Source organism: Drosophila ananassae, chromosome 2R (assembly GCF_017639315.1).
Source record: "Drosophila ananassae strain 14024-0371.13 chromosome 2R, ASM1763931v2, whole genome shotgun sequence".
NCBI classification, from domain to species: domain Eukaryota; kingdom Metazoa; phylum Arthropoda; class Insecta; order Diptera; family Drosophilidae; genus Drosophila; species Drosophila ananassae.
Window position 1 is genome coordinate 24,194,788 of NC_057928.1, and position 22,131 is coordinate 24,216,918.

General features: G+C 49.7%; 2 protein-coding genes across 9 annotated transcripts; both read left to right on the forward strand.

Moving 5' to 3' along the window:
* Positions 1-27: 27 nt before the first annotated feature.
* Positions 28-18,360, forward strand: LOC6507342 (dynein heavy chain, cytoplasmic). 8 transcript variants are annotated; one of them, XM_014909678.3, is made up of 16 exons: positions 28-400; positions 1,825-2,399; positions 2,457-3,291; positions 3,359-3,962; positions 4,027-4,132; positions 4,480-4,518; positions 4,692-4,847; positions 4,903-7,557; positions 7,616-9,016; positions 9,123-9,149; positions 9,214-10,366; positions 10,427-12,535; positions 12,745-12,940; positions 14,199-14,316; positions 14,380-17,984; positions 18,040-18,360. In XM_014909678.3, the coding sequence occupies exons 1-16, from the start codon at positions 157-159 to the stop codon at positions 18,203-18,205; spliced, it is 13,989 nt and encodes a 4,662-aa protein (XP_014765164.2). In that variant the 5' UTR covers positions 28-156; the 3' UTR covers positions 18,206-18,360. The 8 variants fall into 8 exon arrangements, with proteins under 8 accessions (XP_014765164.2, XP_014765170.2, XP_014765166.2 ...); XM_014909684.3 differs by lacking the exon at positions 12,745-12,940 and adding an exon at positions 13,571-13,769; XM_014909680.3 differs by lacking the exon at positions 9,123-9,149.
* Positions 18,361-19,062: 702 nt separating this feature from the next.
* Positions 19,063-21,899, forward strand: LOC6507343 (uncharacterized oxidoreductase YjmC). The gene has a single exon (XM_001956170.4). The coding sequence runs from the start codon at positions 19,364-19,366 to the stop codon at positions 20,558-20,560; it is 1,197 nt and encodes a 398-aa protein (XP_001956206.1). The 5' UTR covers positions 19,063-19,363; the 3' UTR covers positions 20,561-21,899.
* Positions 21,900-22,131: the final 232 nt, after the last annotated feature.

Sequence of the window (22,131 nt, forward strand, 5' to 3'; positions counted from 1 at the left end):
CGGCGTTTTATCTGCCCGATTATTGCTTTTTTTGACTGGGTGGCTACGCTGAATTGCATTCGCGAAAAAAACTTTACACGTAATTTTCACTGGGAGTGAAAAATCCAATTGCACAAATTTAACTCAATTAAACCGAACCAAAAAGCGTTTACGGCCATGGGTGACTCCCTGGAGAACACCGACACCTCGGTGGATCCGGGCGTGAATGTGTCTATAGCCAATTACGATGCATTTGCAAACTATCTGCGTAAGGCGGTGACCATCCTACTGCCGGACGATGATGTGGTGCCCGTGTCTTTAAACGCTGCTCTGGATGATCCAATCAACCAGGAGACCATCCGCAAGTTCCTTTCGGATCCGCAAGTCCAGGCTCTGTATGTCCAGCGCAATTGCATCAAAGGTATGGTCCAGTTTTTGTGCCTCGCTGGCAAACATGCAACCAAAAAAATGCATACAAAATGGCGTCTGTTGGGAGATAGAAGAAAATTCTTGGAAGGATTGAAAGCTTTAATTTCTTAGTTAAATAGTTGCCAAATGAAGCTTCGTATTGGAAAATGACTCATTTGATGGCTGTGCTAGCAGAATACAAAACGAGTTAGTTAGAAATCAATTGACCAGATGTTTTTGGTTGAATTCCAATTGGAGAAGTCTGTTTCCGGATAAGGTCGACTTTTGGTCGCTCTACTGATTATTGAAATTTGTTTATTACCAACTTGTTTATTCCTGAAAAGGGTCTAGTCTATTTATTTTATATTATTTGTAAATTTTAAACCTAAGTTTTCATTCCTGTAATTAAAATATACCATTCATAAAAATTATAGGGTTACGTAGATTATTAGAACTTATGTAGATTATAATATGTATGGCTTAGTGAGGAATAGACATACAATTGATTGTTTTTTTATGAAAAAGTGTAGTAGTTTATTATAAATTCTCTACTAAAAAAAAAATATGGATAAATTCTTTACCAATAATTATAATATGCTACTGCCAAATGGAACCATGGGACAGATCTATCTGATAGAAGATAAAAAAGTATTTATATATAAGTAATTTAATCACCGAACCCCTTCTATGTTTAAATAATATTTATAAAATATATACTAATGTTCAAAAAGTGTCTGCTTTCATGATAAAGTAACTAATCTCTTTGTTAGGGCAAAAAAAACCAGTTTCTGCGCATGACGTCAGCTCGTCTGAATCACACTTCGATAACGATAGAGCCATCCCCCGCCTTTCCGATAACTTCGAACAGCTGTTTTCCCATCTGCCGGCTGCCGGCTTTTGTTTGTTTGTAAACAAAGAGCGCAACAGGTTGGATTTGTTTACGGAAGCGACCTTGGCAGTTGCGCACACATTGACCCACTGACTCATTTACTCGCGACTTTGGGGGTGACATTGACATTGGCACTGGGAAATGGCATTGGCATTGCCAACAGGGCCACCTGTGCGGGAGCAATGACAGCGCCAAGGTCCAGCCTTGAGCGCACGAATTTCGAAGGTTCTCCCTTGGCCGCTAAATTTCCGGAGGTCGACGCCTTGGTAATGAAATTGTGTCAGTGCCGTGCCATTGAGTCCAATGCCAAATGGGTCGTGTCGATTGTGGGTGATGGCGAGTGCTTCACTAACTCATAGGTACGGGTCCTGGGTTTGGGGGGGTTTAGGTAATTAGTGCTAATGGCAAAGTATTCGTTTTGTGTTCTTATCGCTCTTTATATCTTTAATGATTTTCTGGGTTAAATGAGGATAGGAGTACTGCAAATAAATTTCACTTCTTTATTATGAGTTTTTTATGGTTTAGTAATTTAAATTTTTTCCTTGAAGAGGACGATAGCGAGCAGCCTGCGGAGGGTGAGGAGGAGAAGGAGCAGGTCACCTACCAGATCAGCAACGATGTCCACTTCACCAACAGCCGCATGGCCTCCTTGGCTTGCATCAAGCGCGGCCTTGTGGTGGAGGCGGACAAGTCGATTCACTCGCAGTTGCGGCTGATCAACTTCTCGGACGGATCACCTTACGAGACGCTGCACGCGTTCATCAGCAAGTCCCTGGCGCCGTACTTCAAGTCCTACGTCAAAGAGTCTGGACGCGCAGATCGCGACGGCGACAAGATGGCTCCTTCCGTCGAGAAGAAGCTGGCCGAGCTGGAGATGGGGCTGCTGCACTTGCAGCAGAACATCGACATACCGGAAATCACACTGACGGCTCACCAAACCGTCAACAACGTGATTCGCAAGTGCGCCGACGACGGCCGCAAGGCGAAGGTGGCTGACTTCGGCGACAGGGTGGAAGATTCCTCGTTCTTGAATCAGCTGCAGACCGGGGTCAATCGCTGGATCACCGAAATCAAGAAGGTGACCAAGCTGAACCGTGACCCGGGGTCGGGAACTGCTTTGCAAGTGAGACGTGTACTTGAAAATATAATTTTACAATTAAGTAATATTCATTTTACTTAGGAAATTTCCTTTTGGCTGAATCTGGAGCGAGCTCTCTACCGCATTCAGGAGAAGCGTGAGTCGCCTGAGGTGGCTCTGACGTTGGACATTCTGAAGCATGGCAAGCGTTTTCATGCCACCGTGTCCTTCGACACGGACACTGGCCTAAAACAGGCACTAGCCACGGTGGCTGATTACAATCCCTTGATGAAGGACTTCCCCATTAACGATCTGCTCTCTGCCACTGAGCTGGAGAAGATCCGTCCGGCCGTGCAGCAGATCTTCTCGCATTTGCGCAAGGTGCGGAACACCAAGTATCCTATCCAGCGATGCCTGAAGCTCATTGAGGCCATCTCGCGGGACTTATCGCAGCAACTGCTGAAGGTGCTGGGCACCCGACGTCTGATGCACATCCCCTTCGATGAATTCGAGCGCGTGATGAACCAGTGCTTCGAGATCTTCAGCTGCTGGGACGACGAGTACGACAAGCTGCAAGGGCTCTTGCGCGACATTGTGAAGAAGAAGCGCGACGAGCACCTTAAGATGGTCTGGCGCGTCTCACCGGCGCACAAGAAGCTGCAGACGCGCATGGAACACATGCGTAAGTTCCGGCGCCAGCATGAACAGCTGCGCACTGTTATCTTGCGCGTCCTGCGGCCCAACAAGCCAGCAGTTAGCGAGGACGGCACCACCGCCGAGACTAAGCAGCCATACAGCCTGGATGCTGCTGATGCCAACGCCATCGAGGAGGTTAACCTGGCTTATGAGAATGTCAAGGAGGTAGACTGCCTGGACATTACCAAGGAGGGATCAGAGGCCTGGGAGGCTGCTGTTAAGCGTTATGAGGAGAAGATTGGTGGGTATTCTTGTTTTAAAACTAATCTCGAGGCAGACATAAATATATTCCAACTATTTGTATTTAGATCGCGTGGAAACCCGCATCACAGCTCACCTGCGCGACCAGCTAGGAACTGCGAAGAACGCCAACGAAATGTTCCGCATCTTCTCGCGCTTCAATGCGCTCTTCGTGCGACCGCACATCCGTGGAGCTATCCGCGAATACCAAACGCAACTTATTCAGCGCGTGAAGGACGACATCGAGGCACTGCACGAAAAGTTTAAGGTGCAGTACCCGCAGAGCAAGAGTTGCCGTCTGTCCTCTGTGCGAGATCTGCCTCCAGTCGCTGGCTCCATCATCTGGGCACGCCAGATCGACAATCAGTTGACCATGTACTTGAAGCGCGTGGAGGATGTGCTGGGCAAGGGCTGGGAGACCCACATTGAGGGCCAAAAGCTAAAGGCGGATGGCGATAGCTTCCGTGCCAAGCTGTCCATTTCTGACGTCTTCCACGAGTGGGCCCGTAAGGTTCAGGAACGCAATTTTGGTAGCACTGGTCGCATCTTCACCATTGAGTCCACTCGTTCACGCATTGGCCGTGGCAATGTATTGCGTTTGAGAGTGAACTTCTTACCGGAAATCATCACTTTGGCCAAGGAAGTGCGCAACATCAAGAATCTGGGCTTCAGGTAAGGTTTGAAAACAAGAAATGCCATTTTAGTTTGTAATTCGTATGGTTTCTGTATTTTTTAGAGTTCCATTGACGATCGTGAACAAGGCGCATCAGGCAAACCAGATCTATCCCTATGCTATATCCCTGATTGAGAGTGTTCGCACTTATGAACGCACATTGGAAAAGGTAAGCGATGTTTTTGGAACATAGCATCAGACGATTGGGGGGAATAAGAATGGGATTTCGTCTGAAATGTGTATGGCTTTTCTTTGGAAACCATTCTGCCCAGCTCTTACACTCTTACACAAAACCACACCTGCCACTCCACTTCCACTGAATCACAAGATGTCACCACACTGGAGCAAGCGCTTTCTCGCATTGCTTTGTTCCTGACGTGCAGCTTGTACTTTGTTATCCACCACATCTCGAACACTGAACACGCCCATACCACCTTTATACCACTTTAGTCTTAGTTATGAGATCCACTCTTGAACTAAACCAACCGAACAACCAACAACCTTTCTTTCATGCAGCTTAATTATAGGAGTCTAGCACAAAATTCCGTATTCAAGGTAGTGTCGTTTGTCCCCCAAAAGTTTGTTCACAGTTCTTTGTGGCGTATATGCATCCCTTTAATTTCGAACCTTAGTTTAGTTTTGTTTAAAACCCCCGCATGCCAATGATGATTCAATTTGTTAATGCATATTATGAGACAGTTACTTATTCAATTTTGCGTCCCGTGCAGATCGAAGACCGCGCTAGCATTGTGCCTCTTGTGGCAGGACTCCGCAAGGATGTTCTTAACCTTGTCTCCGAGGGAATCGGGCTCATCTGGGAGTCGTACAAGCTGGATCCGTACGTTCTTCGTTTGTCGGAGTGTGTCACTCAATTCCAGGAGAAGGTAATGGTCATGTGTGTTTTGTTTCCAACTTATTCTCCAATCACACTTTTTTTAGGTTGACGACTTGCTCGTGGTCGAGGAGCAACTGGACGTGGATGTTCGCTCGCTGGAGACCTGTCCGTACAGTGCCGCCACTTTTGTGGAGATTCTGTCAAAGATTCAGCATGCCGTGGACGATCTATCGCTGCGCCAGTACTCCAATCTGAGCGTGTGGGTCACTCGGTTGGATGAAGAGGTGGAGAAGAAGCTGGCTTTGCGATTGCAGGCCGGAATCCAAGCGTGGACCGAAGCATTAACTGGCAACAAGAAGGAGGTAGACACCTCCATGGACACAGATGCTCCAGCCCAACCGACTCATAAGCTTGGAGGAGAGCCGCAGATCCAGAACGCCGTGCACGAGATCCGGATTACCAATCAACAGATGTATCTCTATCCCTCGATCGAGGAGGCTCGCTTCCAGATCATGCAACAGTTCTTCGCCTGGCAGGCCATTGTCACCTCGCAGGTGCGCCTCCAGTCCACCCGCTACCAGGTGGGATTGGAGAAGCCCGTCTCACAGACGTACCGCAATCTTTTGACGAAGCTCCCGGAGGGGAAGATTCTGGAGAACGCCTACGGAGCAATCGAGAACAAGGTGAGCGAGGTCCGCAACTATGTGGAGGAGTGGCTGCGCTACCAGAGCCTGTGGGATCTTCAGGCGGATACGCTCTACGGACGGTTGGGAGAGGACGTCAACTTGTGGATCAAGTGCCTCAACGACATCAAGCAGTCTCGCACGACCTTCGACACCTCGGACACCCGACGAGCCTATGGGCCCATCATCATCGATTACGCCAAGGTGCAGGCGAAGGTAACTTTGAAGTACGACTCCTGGCACAAGGAAGCCCTGGGCAAGTTTGGAACCCTTCTGGGCACCGAGATGAGCACCTTCCACAGCAAGGTGTCCAAGTCAAGAACCGATCTAGAGATGCAGAGCATCGAGGCGGCCAGTACTTCGGACGCTGTTAGCTTCATCACCTATGTTCAGTCCCTCAAGAAGGACATGATCGCCTGGGATAAGCAGGTGGAGGTGTTCAGGGAGGCTCAGCGCATTCTGGAGCGCCAGCGTTTCCAGTTTCCCAACAACTGGTTGCATGTGGACAACATTGAGGGCGAGTGGTCTGCCTTCAACGAAATTATCAAGCGCAAGGACACTGCCATCCAAACGCAAGTGGCCAGTCTGCAGGCGAAGATTGTGGCCGAGGACAAGGCAGTGGAGACCCGTACCGTTGACTTCCTCAACGACTGGGAGAAGACCAAGCCCACAGGCGGCAAGATTCGTCCCGATGATGCTTTGCAGCAACTGCAAATCTTCGAAAGCAAGTACTCCCGCTTGAAGGAGGAACGGGACAATGTGGCCAAGGCCAAGGAAGCCCTGGAGCTCCAGGAGTCGGCTGTGCCCAACAACAGTTCCGAACGCATGAACGTAGCACTGGAAGAGCTGCAGGATCTGCGCGGGGTGTGGAGCGAGCTTTCCAAGGTCTGGACCCAGATCGATGAGACGCGTGAGAAGCCTTGGCTGTCGGTGCAGCCCCGAAAGTTGCGCCAGCAGCTGGAGGCTATGATGGCTCAGCTGAAGGAGCTGCCGGCTCGCCTTCGCATGTACGAGTCCTACGAGTATGTGAAGAAGCTTATTCAGAGCTACATTAAGGTGAACATGCTGATTGTGGAGTTGAAGTCCGATGCCCTGAAGGAGCGCCACTGGAAGCAGCTGACCAAGCAGCTCCGCGTGAACTGGGTCATCTCTGACCTAACCCTGGGTCAAGTCTGGGATGTGAATCTGCAGAAGAACGAGGGCGTCGTGAAGGACATTATCCTGGTGGCCCAGGGCGAGATGGCTCTGGAGGAATTCTTGAAGCAAGTGCGCGAGTCCTGGCAGAACTACGAACTGGATCTTATCAACTATCAGAACAAGTGCCGCATCATCCGCGGATGGGACGATCTGTTCAACAAGGTGAAGGAGCACATCAACTCGGTCGCTGCCATGAAGCTGTCGCCGTACTACAAAGTCTTCGAGGAGGAGGCCCTGACCTGGGAGGAGAAGCTGAACAGGATCAACGCTCTCTTCGATGTTTGGATCGATGTGCAAAGGCGCTGGGTTTACCTCGAGGGCATTTTCTCGGGAAGCGCTGACATCAAGACTCTGCTTCCCGTGGAGACATCTCGATTCCAGAGCATCAGCTCCGAGTTCCTTGGACTGATGAAGAAGGTGACCAAGTCGCCCAAGGTCATGGATGTTTTGAACATCCCTGCAGTGCAGAGGTCCCTGGAACGTCTGGCAGATCTGCTGGGAAAGATCCAGAAGGCCTTGGGAGAGTACCTGGAGCGGGAGAGAACCTCGTTCCCGCGTTTCTACTTCGTGGGAGACGAGGATCTGCTGGAAATCATCGGCAACAGCAAGAACATCGCCCGTCTGCAGAAGCATTTCAAGAAGATGTTCGCCGGCGTCGCTGCCATCCTTTTGAACGAGGAGAACAACGTGATCCTGGGCATATCGTCCCGCGAGGGCGAGGAGGTGCACTTCATTAATCCAGTGTCCACGGTGGAGCATCCCAAGATTAATGAATGGCTGTCGCTTGTGGAGAAGCAGATGCGCTTCACTCTGGCCTCTCTTTTGGCCCAGGCAGTGCAGGACATCAAGCAGTTCCGCGACGGAAAGATTGATCCTCAGGTGGGTTTGTGTTTGACATAATTAAGAGGTATTCCTAATTGGTTTCTGGTTCTTGTAGGCTTACATGGAGTGGTGCGACAAGTACCAAGCCCAGATCGTGGTCCTGGCCGCCCAAATTCTCTGGTCCGAGGACGTTGAGACAGCTCTACAGCAGGCGTCTGAAAACAATAACGCCAAGCCTATGCAGCGCGTCCTCGGCAACGTGGAGAGCACTCTGAATGTCCTGGCCGACTCTGTTCTGCAAGAGCAGCCTCCTCTCCGCCGCCGAAAGCTGGAGCACTTGATTAACGAGTTTGTACACAAGCGCACGGTGACTCGCCGATTGATAACCAACGGGGTGACTTCCCCCAAATCCTTCCAATGGCTGTGCGAGATGCGTTTCTACTTCGATCCCCGCCAAACGGAGGTGCTGCAGCAGCTGACCATCCACATGGCGAACGCTCGCTTCTTCTACGGATTCGAGTATTTGGGAGTGCAAGATCGATTGGTGCAGACGCCTCTAACGGATCGTTGCTATTTGACCATGACCCAGGCCTTAGAATCTCGGCTGGGAGGTTCACCGTTCGGACCGGCAGGCACAGGAAAAACAGAATCCGTGAAGGCGTTGGGCAACCAGCTGGGTCGCTTCGTTCTGGTCTTCAATTGCGACGAGACCTTCGATTTCCAGGCCATGGGCCGCATCTTTGTCGGTTTGTGCCAAGTGGGCGCCTGGGGATGCTTCGATGAGTTCAATCGCCTGGAGGAGCGCATGCTCTCCGCTTGCTCGCAGCAGATTCAGACAATCCAGGAGGCGCTGAAGTACGAGATGGACAGCAATAAGGAGAGCATCACGGTGGAGCTGGTCGGCAAGCAAGTACGCGTCTCGCCGGACATGGCCATCTTCATCACCATGAACCCCGGCTACGCTGGCCGCTCGAACCTGCCGGATAACTTGAAGAAGCTCTTCCGCTCGCTGGCCATGACCACGCCTGACCGCCAGTTGATTGCCGAGGTGATGCTCTTCTCCCAGGGCTTCCGCTCTGCCGAGAAACTGGCCTGCAAGATTGTGCCCTTCTTCAAGCTCTGCGACGAGCAGCTCTCCAACCAGAGCCACTACGACTTCGGTCTGCGTGCTTTGAAGTCCGTGCTGATTTCGGCCGGAAACGTAAAGCGCGACCGCATCATGAAGATCAAGGAGCAGATGAGGCAGCGCGGCGATGAGAACATCGACGAGGCCTCGGTGGCCGAGAACCTGCCGGAGCAGGAGATTCTCATCCAGTCTGTGTGCGAAACCATGGTGCCCAAGTTGGTGGCCGAGGACATTCCATTGCTCTTCTCACTCCTGAGCGATGTGTTCCCGAACGTGGGTTACACTAGGGCTGAAATGAAGGGACTGAAGGAGGAGATCCGCAAGGTGTGCCAAGAGGACTATCTGGTGTGTGGCGAGGGCGACGAGCAGGGCGCTGCCTGGATGGAGAAGGTAAGATGGGCTTCACACAATGGGGTTGAAATTAGACGGGGAATATAAGGTCACTTTTAATTCACTTCATAACCATTCGATTCACACATGCTTACTAACCAAAAAGGGACTCGGCTCCACCTGGGTGGACAAAGTAACTAGTCCATTTCAATGGCTCCTTTACTGACATTTACTGACAATCCCTTCTGTCCCTTTAGGTGCTGCAACTGTACCAGATCTCCAATCTGAATCATGGCCTCATGATGGTCGGCCCATCTGGGTCCGGCAAATCCACCGCTTGGAGGACCCTTCTCAAAGCTCTGGAGCGCTTCGAGGGCGTTGAAGGCGTGGCGCATGTGATTGATCCGAAGGCCATTTCGAAGGAGGCCCTTTACGGAGTCCTGGACCCGAACACGCGCGAGTGGACCGATGGTTTGTTCACTCACATTCTGCGAAAGATCATCGACAATGTGCGCGGCGAGATCAACAAGCGGCAATGGATCATATTCGATGGCGACGTGGATCCCGAGTGGGTGGAGAATCTCAACTCCGTACTGGATGACAACAAGCTCTTGACCCTGCCCAACGGAGAGCGTCTTTCCTTGCCCCCTAATGTTCGAGTTATGTTTGAGGTGCAGGATCTGAAGTTCGCCACTCTGGCTACTGTGTCACGTTGCGGCATGGTCTGGTTCTCGGAGGACGTGCTTTCCACGGAGATGATATTCGAAAATTATTTGTCGCGATTGCGTAGCATTCCGCTGGAGGACAGCGACGAGGACTTTGTGGGCGTCATGAAGCCCGCAAAGGACAAGGAGGAGGAGGTCTCACCCTCGCTCCAGGTGCAGAGGGATATTGCCCTCCTGTTGCAGCCCTTCTTCTCTGCCGACGGCATCGTGGTGCGAACTCTGGAGTATGCCATGGACCAGGAGCACATCATGGACTTCACCCGTCTGCGTGCCCTCAGCTCGCTGTTCTCCATGCTGAATCAGTCGGCCAGGAACGTCTTGAACTTCAATGCTCAGCATCCGGACTTCCCATGCTCCGCCGATCAGCTGGAACATTACATACCCAAGGCCTTGGTGTATTCGGTTCTCTGGTCCTTTGCTGGCGACGCCAAGCTCAAGGTGCGCACTGACCTCGGCGACTTTGTGAGGAGTGTGACCACCATTCCTCTACCAGGAGCAGCTGGTGCTCCGATTATTGACTTCGAGGTGAGCATGAACGGCGAATGGGTGCCCTGGAGCAACAAGGTGCCAGTCATCGAGGTGGAAACCCACAAGGTTGCCTCGCCGGATATTGTGGTGCCCACGCTGGACACCGTGCGCCATGAGTCGCTACTCTACACTTGGCTGGCCGAGCACAAACCATTGGGTGAGTCTAGCGGTCTTCATAATCCTTTCGAGGTTTTAAAAAACTAATTTTTCGTTTTAGTGCTCTGCGGACCCCCTGGATCCGGTAAGACTATGACCCTGTTCTCAGCTCTTCGGGCTCTGCCGGACATGGAGGTGGTGGGCCTGAACTTCTCCTCGGCCACCACACCGGAGCTGCTGCTGAAGACCTTCGACCACTACTGCGAGTACCGCAAGACCCCCAACGGAGTGGTACTCTCGCCCGTCCAGATTGGCAAGTGGCTGGTGCTCTTCTGCGACGAGATCAATCTTCCGGACATGGACAGCTATGGCACTCAGCGTGTAATCTCCTTCCTGCGACAGCTGGTGGAGCACAAGGGCTTCTATCGGGCCAGCGATCAGGCCTGGGTTTCTCTGGAGCGCATTCAGTTCGTGGGCGCTTGTAATCCGCCTACCGATCCTGGTCGCAAGCCCCTGTCGCATCGTTTCCTGCGACATGTACCCATCATCTATGTGGACTACCCTGGAGAGACTTCGCTGAAGCAGATTTATGGAACCTTCTCGCGGGCCATGCTGAGATTGATGCCAGCCCTTCGTGGCTACGCCGAACCTTTGACCAACGCCATGGTGGAGTTCTACTTGGCCTCCCAGGACCGATTCACCCAGGACATGCAGCCGCATTATGTGTATTCTCCTCGAGAGATGACCCGCTGGGTGCGTGGTATCTGCGAAGCCATTCGTCCTTTGGATTCGCTGCCTGTTGAAGGCTTGGTGCGTCTCTGGGCTCACGAAGCCCTCCGACTGTTCCAGGACCGTCTGGTAGATGATTCCGAGCGTCGCTGGACCAACGAGAACATTGATTTGGTGGGCCAGAAGCACTTCCCTGGAATTAATCAGGAGGAGGCTCTCCAGCGCCCGATCCTCTACAGTAACTGGCTCAGCAAGGACTACATGCCGGTGAACCGCGAGGAGCTGCGTGACTACGTCCGCGCCAGGCTAAAGGTGTTCTACGAGGAGGAGCTGGACGTGCCGCTGGTCCTGTTCGATGAGGTGTTGGATCACGTTCTGCGTATCGACCGCATTTTCCGCCAGCCACAAGGTCACCTGTTGCTAATTGGAGTTTCTGGTGCTGGAAAGACTACGCTCTCCCGATTTGTGGCCTGGATGAACGGCTTGTCCATCTTCCAGATCAAGGTGCACAACAAGTACACGAGTGAAGATTTCGACGAGGACCTGCGATGTGTTCTGCGTCGCTCCGGCTGCAAGGACGAGAAGATTGCCTTTATTTTGGACGAGTCGAACGTGTTGGACTCCGGGTTCTTGGAGCGCATGAATACCCTCTTGGCCAACGGAGAAGTGCCCGGATTGTTCGAGGGAGACGAGTACACCACCCTGATGACTCAGTGCAAGGAGGGTGCTCAGCGAGAAGGCCTGATGCTGGACTCCAGCGACGAGCTGTACAAGTGGTTCACCCAGCAGGTGATGCGCAATCTCCACGTCGTCTTTACCATGAACCCCTCCACGGATGGCCTGAAAGACCGCGCGGCCACCTCACCGGCTCTGTTCAATCGATGTGTGCTGAATTGGTTCGGCGACTGGTCGGACTCGGCCCTGTTCCAGGTGGGCAAGGAGTTCACCACGCGCGTGGACCTCGAGAAACCCAACTGGCACGCACCGGACTTCTTCCCCTCCGTTTGCCCGCTGGTGCCGGCGAATCCCACGCACCGCGACGCCGTCATCAACTCCTGCGTGTATGTCCACCAGACTCTGCACCAGGCCAACGCCCGATTGGCGAAACGCGGCGGACGCACCATGGCGGTTACTCCTCGCCACTACCTGGACTTTATCCATCACTTTGTCAAGCTGTACAATGAGAAGCGCAGCGACCTGGAGGAGCAGCAGCTCCATCTGAATGTGGGTCTGAACAAGATTGCCGAAACTGTGGAGCAGGTGGAGGAAATGCAAAAGTCCCTGGCGGTGAAGAAGCAGGAACTGCAGGCCAAGAACGAGGCGGCCAATGCGAAGCTTAAGCAGATGTTCCAGGATCAACAGGAGGCCGAGAAGAAGAAGATCCAGTCGCAGGAGATCCAGATCCGTCTGGCCGATCAAACCGTGAAGATCGAGGAGAAGCGCAAATATGTGATGGCGGATTTGGCCCAGGTGGAACCGGCGGTTATCGAAGCCCAGCAAGGTGAGTCCGTCGGGCGACAGTCCACTAAAGGGGGGGACTTTAGGATCTATTATTTAGGACTAAGATACTCTAGGGAAGAATGTTATGAGACTGCTATGTGTCCACAAGGCTGGATCACATCGATTTGCTTTTAATAATTATAATTACGTGTCTTTAATTTTGAACCCCGCCTCGCCCAACTCACTGTCACACTCCCACTCCACCGACAGCCGTTAGCTCGATCAAAAAGAAACACCTGGCCGAGGTGAGATCCATGGCCAATCCTCCGGCCGTGGTCAAGCTGGCCCTGGAGTCGGTCTGCGAGCTGCTCAACGAGAGTGCCACCGACTGGAAGGCCATTAGGGGCATCCTCGTTAAAGACAGTTTCATCTCCTCGATCGTTAACTTGGAGACTGACAAGATCACGTACGCAACCACTCTTTCTCTCTAGCATCACGCCCATTTTTCAGCACCTCATCCCTAATCCGAATCGCGATTAAACCCAAACCCGTCGCTCATCGAGTCAACTCCCTTCATGAATATATAATCCCAGCCCACATGCCATCAATAACTACAATATATAAACTATATACTCCAATAAACACCAAAGCATACGCAGCGCACTGGCTAAACTCAACATATAACCCCTAACTGATATCGAGGACACCCGGTGTCCGGATCTGTATAAACGTTGTCGCCTCTGTGTGTGTGAAACTAAAGACTGAACTTCCGAGAGCGGGATATTCCTAAGGATATTGTGTTATACTTTCGGCTAGCCGAACATATTGTACTCTTGCATTTTGAATAACTTACTGTCTTACTGTAATTTATACTGGAGATAGTGGAGTGCAAGGGTATGATAGTATCATTAACTAGCAGTTGTAACCTCAATTGAAGACTAGGTGCCAGATGTAATGCCCCAAGAGAGCGGGTTCTTAGTAAATAACTATAGATGGTAACCAACTAGCCTAATCTTATAACATCCGTTTATTAATTCTGATCCTCCTCGTTAACAAATCCTCCCAACCGACCAACCAATCCATCGACGATGTGCAGCGGTCAAGTCGATACGCAAGCAACAGCTCGTTGAGGTGCGAACCATGGCTAATCCACCATCGGTGGTCAAATTGGCTCTAGAATCGATCTGCCTGCTGCTGGGCGAGAATGCGACCGATTGGAAATCGATCCGGGCCGTGATCATGCGCGAAAATTTTATAAATTCAATTGTATCTAACTTCGGTACCGAGAACATAACGTAAGCATGAAACAAGTTATTACCAACACAAAACACCCATTTTGTTCTCGACTCAAAATCCAGTTGTTTCTTGTTGTTGATGTTTTTGATATTGATATTGATATTGATATTGTTATGGCCTAGTTTTGAGCGTAGAAATTGGATTTCATTTGATTGATTTCGTTACGTAGTTTTGTTTTCTTTACAATTTTACAAGCGAGCTGTGCCCTATGGTTTGTAAATATTTGTACTTCCTATTGACTATCTAATGATTTTCCAACTAATTTCGGTTATTGGCTGTAGCTTTTGTTTGAACTTTAATGGTTTTGGTCAAATTTATCGCTGGTTCACAGTAATCCAAATGCTTTGCCTGCTTAATTCATTCACACTAATCACCAAAACACCAATTTTATCGAAGATTGGCTAATAATGATCCTATATTTTCGAAAGCGATGAGGTGCGCGAGAAGATGAAGTCGAAGTACCTGAGCAACCCGGACTACAACTTCGAGAAGGTCAACCGTGCCAGTATGGCTTGCGGTCCCATGGTCAAATGGGCCATAGCTCAGGTGGGCTTTATAAAGAGAAGTGAGGACGAGGAGTCCCTAACCCTAAATCTATTGCATTTCCAGATCGAGTACGCCGACATGTTGAAGCGCGTGGAGCCGTTGCGGGAGGAGTTGCGCTCGTTGGAAGAGCAGGCCGACGTTAACCTTGCCAGCGCCAAGGAAACCAAGGACCTGGTGGAGCAGCTGGAGCGCAGCATTGCTGCCTACAAGGAGGAGTATGCTCAGTTGATTTCCCAGGCCCAGGCCATCAAAACGGATCTGGAGAACGTGCAGGCCAAGGTGGATCGCTCGATTGCTTTGCTCAAGAGCTTGAACATTGAGCGAGAACGCTGGGAGTCTACCAGCGAGACCTTCAAGTCTCAGATGTCCACCATTGTGGGCGACGTGCTGCTGTCCGCAGCGTTCATAGCCTACGGTGGTTACTTCGATCAACACTATCGTCTGAATCTGTTCACCACCTGGTCGCAGCACCTCCAGGCGGCTAGCATTCAATACCGTGCAGACATCGCACGCACCGAGTACCTGTCCAATCCCGACGAGCGTCTCAGGTGGCAGGCGAACGCCCTGCCCACGGATGACCTATGCACGGAGAACGCCATTATGCTGAAGCGCTTCAACCGCTATCCATTGATCATCGATCCTTCGGGTCAGGCCACTACCTTCCTGCTCAACGAATACGCTGGAAAGAAAATCACGAAGACGTCCTTCTTGGACGACTCCTTCCGCAAGAATCTGGAGTCTGCGCTCCGTTTCGGTAATCCTCTTCTGGTGCAAGACGTGGAGAACTATGATCCTATTCTGAATCCTGTTCTCAATCGCGAACTGCGTCGCACTGGTGGTCGAGTGCTGATCACTCTCGGTGACCAGGACATTGATTTGTCGCCCTCGTTCGTTATATTCCTGTCTACTCGGGATCCCACTGTCGAATTCCCACCGGACATCTGCTCCAGAGTTACGTTTGTGAACTTCACCGTAACCCGAAGCTCACTCCAGTCGCAGTGCCTGAACCAAGTGCTGAAGGCGGAGCGTCCAGACATCGATGAGAAGCGCTCCGATCTTCTGAAGCTGCAGGGAGAGTTCCGTTTGCGACTTCGCCAGCTGGAGAAGAGCCTGCTGCAGGCGCTGAACGATGCCAAGGGCAAGATCCTGGACGACGATTCGGTGATTACCACTCTGGAGACACTCAAGAAGGAGGCCTACGACATCAACCAGAAGGTGGATGAGACGGACAAGGTCATAGCTGAGATTGAGACGGTATCCCAGCAATATCTTCCACTCTCGGTGGCGTGCAGCAACATTTACTTCACCATGGACAGCCTTAACCAGGTGCACTTCCTCTACCAGTACTCGCTAAAGATGTTCCTCGACATATTCTCGACCGTATTGTACAACAACCCGAAGTTGGAGGGCAAGTCGGACCACTCGGAGCGTCTGGGCATCGTGACCAAGGATCTGTTCCAGGTCTGCTACGAGAGGGTGGCCCGTGGAATGCTCCACAATGACCGCCTGACGTTCGCTCTGCTCATGTGCAAGATCCATTTGAAGGGCACCTCAGAGTCCAACCTGGATGCTGAGTTCAACTTCTTCCTACGCAGCCGCGAAGGATTGCTGGCCAATCCCACACCCGTCGAGGGACTGTCTGGCGAGCAGGTGGAGGGTGTCAACCGCCTGGCCACCCGGCTGCCCATATTCCGGAAGCTGCTTGAGAAAGTGCGCGGCATGCCGGAGCTGGGTGCCTGGCTGCAGCAGAGCTCTCCGGAGCAGGTGGTGCCGCAGTTATGGGATGAATCCAAGGCCCTCAGTCCGATTGTCAGCTCCGTTCATCAGCTGTTGCTGATTCAGGCCTTCCGGCCGGACCGAGTCATTGCCGCCGCTCACAATGTGGTGAATACGGTACTGGGCGAGGACTTTATGCCCAACGCCGAGCAGGAACTGGACTTTGCCAACGTGGTGGACAAGCAGTTGAACTGCAATACCCCAGCTTTGCTGTGCTCCGTGCCTGGATTCGATGCCTCTGGACGCGTGGATGACTTGGCTGCGGAACAGAATAAGCAGATATCCAGTATCGCCATCGGATCCGCCGAGGGCTTCAACCAGGCCGAACGGGCGATCAACATGGCCTGCAAGAGCGGTCGCTGGGTTCTTTTGAAGAACGTCCACTTGGCGCCCCAATGGCTGGTCCAACTGGAGAAGAAGATGCATTCCTTGCAGCCGCACTCCGGCTTCCGACTCTTCCTCACCATGGAAATAAACCCGAAGGTGCCGGTCAACCTTCTGCGTGCAGGACGCATCTTTGTGTTCGAACCTCCACCAGGTATTCGGGCCAACCTATTGCGCACCTTCTCGACTGTTCCGGCAGCCAGGATGATGAAGGCCCCCAGCGAGCGGGCACGCCTGTACTTCCTGTTGGCCTGGTTCCATGCAATCGTTCAGGAGCGTCTCCGCTACGTGCCCCTGGGTTGGGCCAAGAAGTACGAGTTCAACGAGTCGGATCTCCGCGTCGCGTGCGATACATTGGACACCTGGATCGATACCACGGCCATGGGTCGCACTAACCTCCCGCCGGAGAAGGTGCCATGGGATGCTCTGGTCACGCTTCTGTCTCAGTCCATATATGGAGGCAAGATCGACAACGACTTCGATCAGCGTCTGCTGACCTCCTTCCTGAAGAAACTCTTCACCGCCCGCAGCTTTGAGGCAGACTTTGCCTTGGTGGCCAATGTAGATGGATCCTCCGGAGGCCTCCGGCACATCACTATGCCAGACGGAACTCGCCGCGATCATTTCCTGAAGTGGATTGAGAACCTCACAGATCGTCAGACGCCTTCCTGGCTGGGATTGCCCAACAACGCCGAAAAGGTACTGCTCACAACCAGGGGAACCGATCTTGTGAGCAAGCTGCTTAAGATGCAGCAGCTGGAGGACGACGATGAGCTGGCATACAGCGTGGAGGATCAATCGGAGCAGTCGTCATCAGCAGTTGCAAGAAGCGAGGACGGACGTCCATCCTGGATGAAGACGCTGCACAACTCGGCCACTGCCTGGCTGGAATTGCTCCCGAAGAGCCTGCAGGTGCTCAAGCGCACAGTGGAGAACATCAAGGACCCATTGTACCGCTACTTCGAACGCGAGGTGACCAGCGGCGCCCGGCTGCTGCAGACGGTGATCCTAGATCTCCAGGATGTGGTCTTGATCTGTCAGGGCGAGAAGAAGCAGACGAACCACCACCGCTCCATGCTCTCCGAGCTGGTGCGCGGCATCATCCCGAAGGGCTGGAAGCGATACACTGTTCCTGCTGGTTGCACGGTGATCCAGTGGATCACGGACTTCAGCAACCGCGTGCAGCAGCTGCAGAAGGTGTCGCAACTGGTCTCGCAGGCAGGAGCCAAGGAGCTGCAGGGCTTCCCCGTCTGGTTAGGTGGTCTGCTCAATCCGGAGGCCTACATTACGGCCACCAGGCAGTGTGTGGCCCAGGCTAACAGCTGGTCGCTCGAGGAGCTGGCGTTGGAAGTAACCATCACGGATGCTGGTCTGAAGACCGATCAGAAGGATTGTTGTTTCGGTGTAACCGGGTTGAAGCTCCAAGGTGCTCAATGCAAGAATAACGAGCTGCTGCTGGCCTCCACCATCATGATGGACCTGTCTCTTACCATCTTAAAGTGGGTCAAGTGAGTATATTCCACTGATTTCTTGAAGCCTTAATTAATCCAAATTATCTTCTAGGATATCCTCGGAGACTCGTATCAGCAAGCTCACGTTGCCGGTCTACTTGAACTCCACTCGAACCGAGCTTCTCTTCACCGTGGACCTGGCTGTCGCTGCTGGACAGGATTCGCACAGTTTCTATGAGCGTGGCGTCGCCGTTTTGACTTCCACCGCCTTGAATTAAGTGCACGGTTAATGCGTTTACAAATATTTGGTACTCGATATCCTTATATCCATTATATCCAAAAAAAACACAACATTTGAAATCCACTATCCCAATAAAAATATTATAACCCATGTAACAAAAATTTATGCAATACACAAAATTGATATTTTTAATCCATAATCTATAAAAGCCCTAAAGTTTAAGTGCTTACGCTTTTAAAAGAATAATGTCCGTTAAAGAAGTACTCTTAATACTACTACTCAGTGAAATTAATTATTATACCCTTGCAGAGGGTATTATAATTTTGGTCAAAAGTGTGCAACGCAGTGAAGGAGACATCTCCGACCCTATAAAGTATATATATTCTTGATCAGGATCACCTCCTGAGTCGATATGAGCATGTCCGTCTGTCCGTCTGTCCGTTTCTACGCAAACTAGTCTCTCAGTTTTAAAGCTATCGAGTTGAAACTTTGCACACACCCTTCTTTCCTTTGCAGGCAGTATATAAGTCGGAACGGCCGGGATCGGTCGACTATATCCTATAGCTGCCATATAACTGATTGATCGGAAATGCCATAACTTTGGTGTTTTTTAAGTTAGAGGGTTGGGAGTTTCTATACATGTTATATTTGACCAAAATATCTTATGTACAAAATTTCGTAAGGATCGGCCGACTATATCCTATAGCTGTCATAGAACGATCGAAATTGGCATAACTTTGGTGTCTTTTAAGTTAGAAAGATGGGATTTGGTACAGATTATATTTTGGGTAAAACAATCTGATCTGGCAATTTTCATAAGGATCGGCCGACTATAAACGATCCGCTATATATCTAATAAAAATAGATGGGTGGCGCCACCTAGCGGACTGCGACTGAACTGCAAGGGTATATCAACTTCGGCTCCGCCCGAAGTTAGCTTTCCTTTCTTGTTTATGAAAATAAAACGGGCTTCCTGGAACATGCAATATTTATAAACTTGCAATTTGTAGAAGAAATTTAAACTGAGATCAGACTTAATTAAATGGAGAAAAAAGGGCTTCAATCAAAGCTTGTTCCAGGAGCGCCTTATCCTTTCACACTTTTTAAATTTATCCCCAGCATCCCATAAATATATTTCAACACTTAGCAACCCCAGACGCATCTTTCTTTTGGCTTAAATCCTGCTGTTCTAACAATGTTATGGCATATCCGACCACTTCAATGCCTCGCAAGGACAAGACGCAGCCATCGCACTTACCACAGGGCCTCACCTGCGCATCGGGCTTTCCAAAAGCCGGCCACTTTTCCGGTGCAGCGGGGTGAAACATCTCTGGTCCTCGTGGATGAGGCCCGCCGTTTCATACAGGATTGTTTGCTTCGGATGAATGTGCCTACCAGCAAATTGCGTTCCATTAGCGAGTTCTTGGTGGTCGCCGATTATCGCGGAAACTTTGGAAATGGCCTGAATCGCTTGGACGGTTATCTGAGTGATCTGCAAATGGGCCATGCCAGGGCGGACGCCGAGCCAAGCGTCATCAACGAAACAGCCGCCACCGCCCACGTGGACGGCAACTCCGCTTTGGGCGTCATTGTGGGGGATTTCTGCATGGATCTGGCTGTTGAGAAAGCCCAGAAAGCTGGCATAGGCTTCGTGGTTGCCAAGAATTCCCATCACTTTGGAATGGCCAGTTGGTATGCTTTCCGGGCGGCGGTTCGTGGCTACGCCGGCTTGGTGATGTCAAATGCTGTGCCCTCCATGGTGTCACCGGATACTCAGGAGGCTAGCATTGGAGCAAATTGCTTAGCCTTCTGTGTGAAGGGTGAAAAGTCGCACTTTGCACTGGACATGGCTGCCAGCGTGCGGGATTTGGGAGCTATTGAATGGGCCTGGTCAACGAACGAGTATATACCTCATGGATGGGCGGCGGATGAGTCGGGATTCTCCACCTGTTTTCCCAATCTGGCATTGCGAGCTCTGCGTCTATTTCCAGCCGGCGGACACAAGGGGTTCACTCTAGCCTGCATTATTGATTTGTTATGCGGAGTTTTATCCGACGCCCAATATTCCACACAAATTCCCCAGAATCAGAGCCAACCTTCAAATCTCGGCCAGGTTTTCGTTGCCATCAATCCTGAGTTGTTTTTGTCCAATTTCAGGGAGAGATTAGATGATTTTTGTAGTCGTATTAAAGACAGCCAGGCGGAAAACGATGCCAACCCCGTCCAGCTGCCCGGCGAAAATGAACGGGCGCACATGAACTACGTGGAGGACCTGCGGGCCCTTCCCTATCCGAACTCCCTACTGGCAAAGTACAAGCTCGTGGCGGATAAGCTATGCGTAAAGCCCATTGACCTGGCTTTCGATCGGTGTCAGTCCAGGAAGAGCTTCTAGCTCCTTCTATTGGTAACATTCTCATCCTCTTAACAAAGTCGGGAAAAAGGAATAAAAAACAAAGACACAGAAACACAAGGCTTCTTTCGAGAATCCTTTAAAAAAGGTATAATTTGTTTTAGCAATAGCTGTACTAATGTTAATACATTAAAAAGCATATTAAAAAAAAACCGTTTAGAGGCATATTGACCTCAAGGGCTATGATGATTTAAAAATGGCTAATGTTGCCCCGTTGTTAAATAAGTTACATCAAATATTTTCTAAAGATCTGGCAGCCTTGACTCTTATACACATAAAGTTATAAGACGTATAATAAACCATAATATAATACAATTAAAAAACAATGTTCTTTAATAAATTCCCAAATGTAATGTTTCTTTTTGCCCTATCGGCGTGACTAACCCGTGTAACTTGATAATATAATATAATTTAATACAATATAATATAATATAATATAATATAATACAATATAATATAATACAATATAATATAATATAATATAATATAATTTAATATAATATAATATATACTATTTATAATATACTATTCAAAAATTTCCCTGAACTTTTCCGCCATCTATTGGTAATGAATTTTTTCCCCAGTTTTCAAACATAGGGCTTTGACGTGTAAAAAAAATAATATATTTTGCTTTGAAACGCAAATATTCTCTACTTATGTCACATAAGTTATGTGTTTTGGAAAATGTTATATGGATTCTTGTGAGAATTTTATTATAAAGTTTATTTCCAAAAAGTTGTGACAAAGATGTGACATTTCGATCAATCAGTTATATAAACAAATTAATTGTAAAAAATTGAAATAAAAAAATTGAAAAAAAATTTATTTTTCCAGCAGCTTAATTTGAGAAATTTTCAACACTTTCAACAGCTTAATTTGAGAAATTTTCAACACTTTCAACAGCTTAATTTGAGAAATTTTCAACACTAAAACGAAAATCAAAATATATATATATATATATATATATGTACAGATAATATATGTATGTATATGCAGATAATAATAACCAGGGAAATTCTGTAAAATAGTTGTTGTAAGCTGGACAAGATTATGTCGAAGCTTGGACAAGATTAATGTCGAAGCTGGACAATGTGAAAGCTGGACAAGATTAATGTCGAAGCTGGGCAGGATTATGTGAAAGCTGGATCGGGTTTTCAGCGCTGGAAGAAATCAATTATATTAGCATTTCGAATATTATAATTCAGCTTTAAACTTACAGAGGTAAAATAAAACACGAAAGGAAGTAACTTCTCCGTGGGCAATATTTTTTCAAAAGTCTTCATCTGTTGATAAAAGAAATAAATTAAAATGTATACATATATGAATGTCGAAAAATTACTTACCAATGGAATTGAAGACGAACTGCATCGTTTCCGAAAATCCAAAATCTTGGGTGGAGGCCACACTTTCCACTTGCGATTTCGATCCCGACGTGTCCTTCATTTCGGACCACATTTTCCGCTGCTTCAATTGTTCCCCAATGGGGATATACAATTTTTTCCCCCCTATGCACCTCTTCCAGTGATTTCCCAAATTGGAGGACTTTTGGACAT

Bases quoted from the DNA above. Each gene is read 5' to 3' on its own strand.
- LOC6507343 (XM_001956170.4), top strand. From the start codon at position 19,364: ATGTTATGGCATATCCGACCACTTCAATGCCTCGCAAGGACAAGACGC.
- LOC6507342 (XM_014909684.3), top strand. From the start codon at position 157: ATGGGTGACTCCCTGGAGAACACCGACACCTCGGTGGATCCGGGCGTG. The intron at 4,519-4,691 runs GTAGTGTCGTTT...CGTCCCGTGCAG, and splicing joins CACAAAATTCCGTATTCAAG to ATCGAAGACCGCGCTAGCAT. The intron at 10,367-10,426 runs GTGAGTCTAGCG...TTTTCGTTTTAG, and splicing joins GGCCGAGCACAAACCATTGG to TGCTCTGCGGACCCCCTGGA.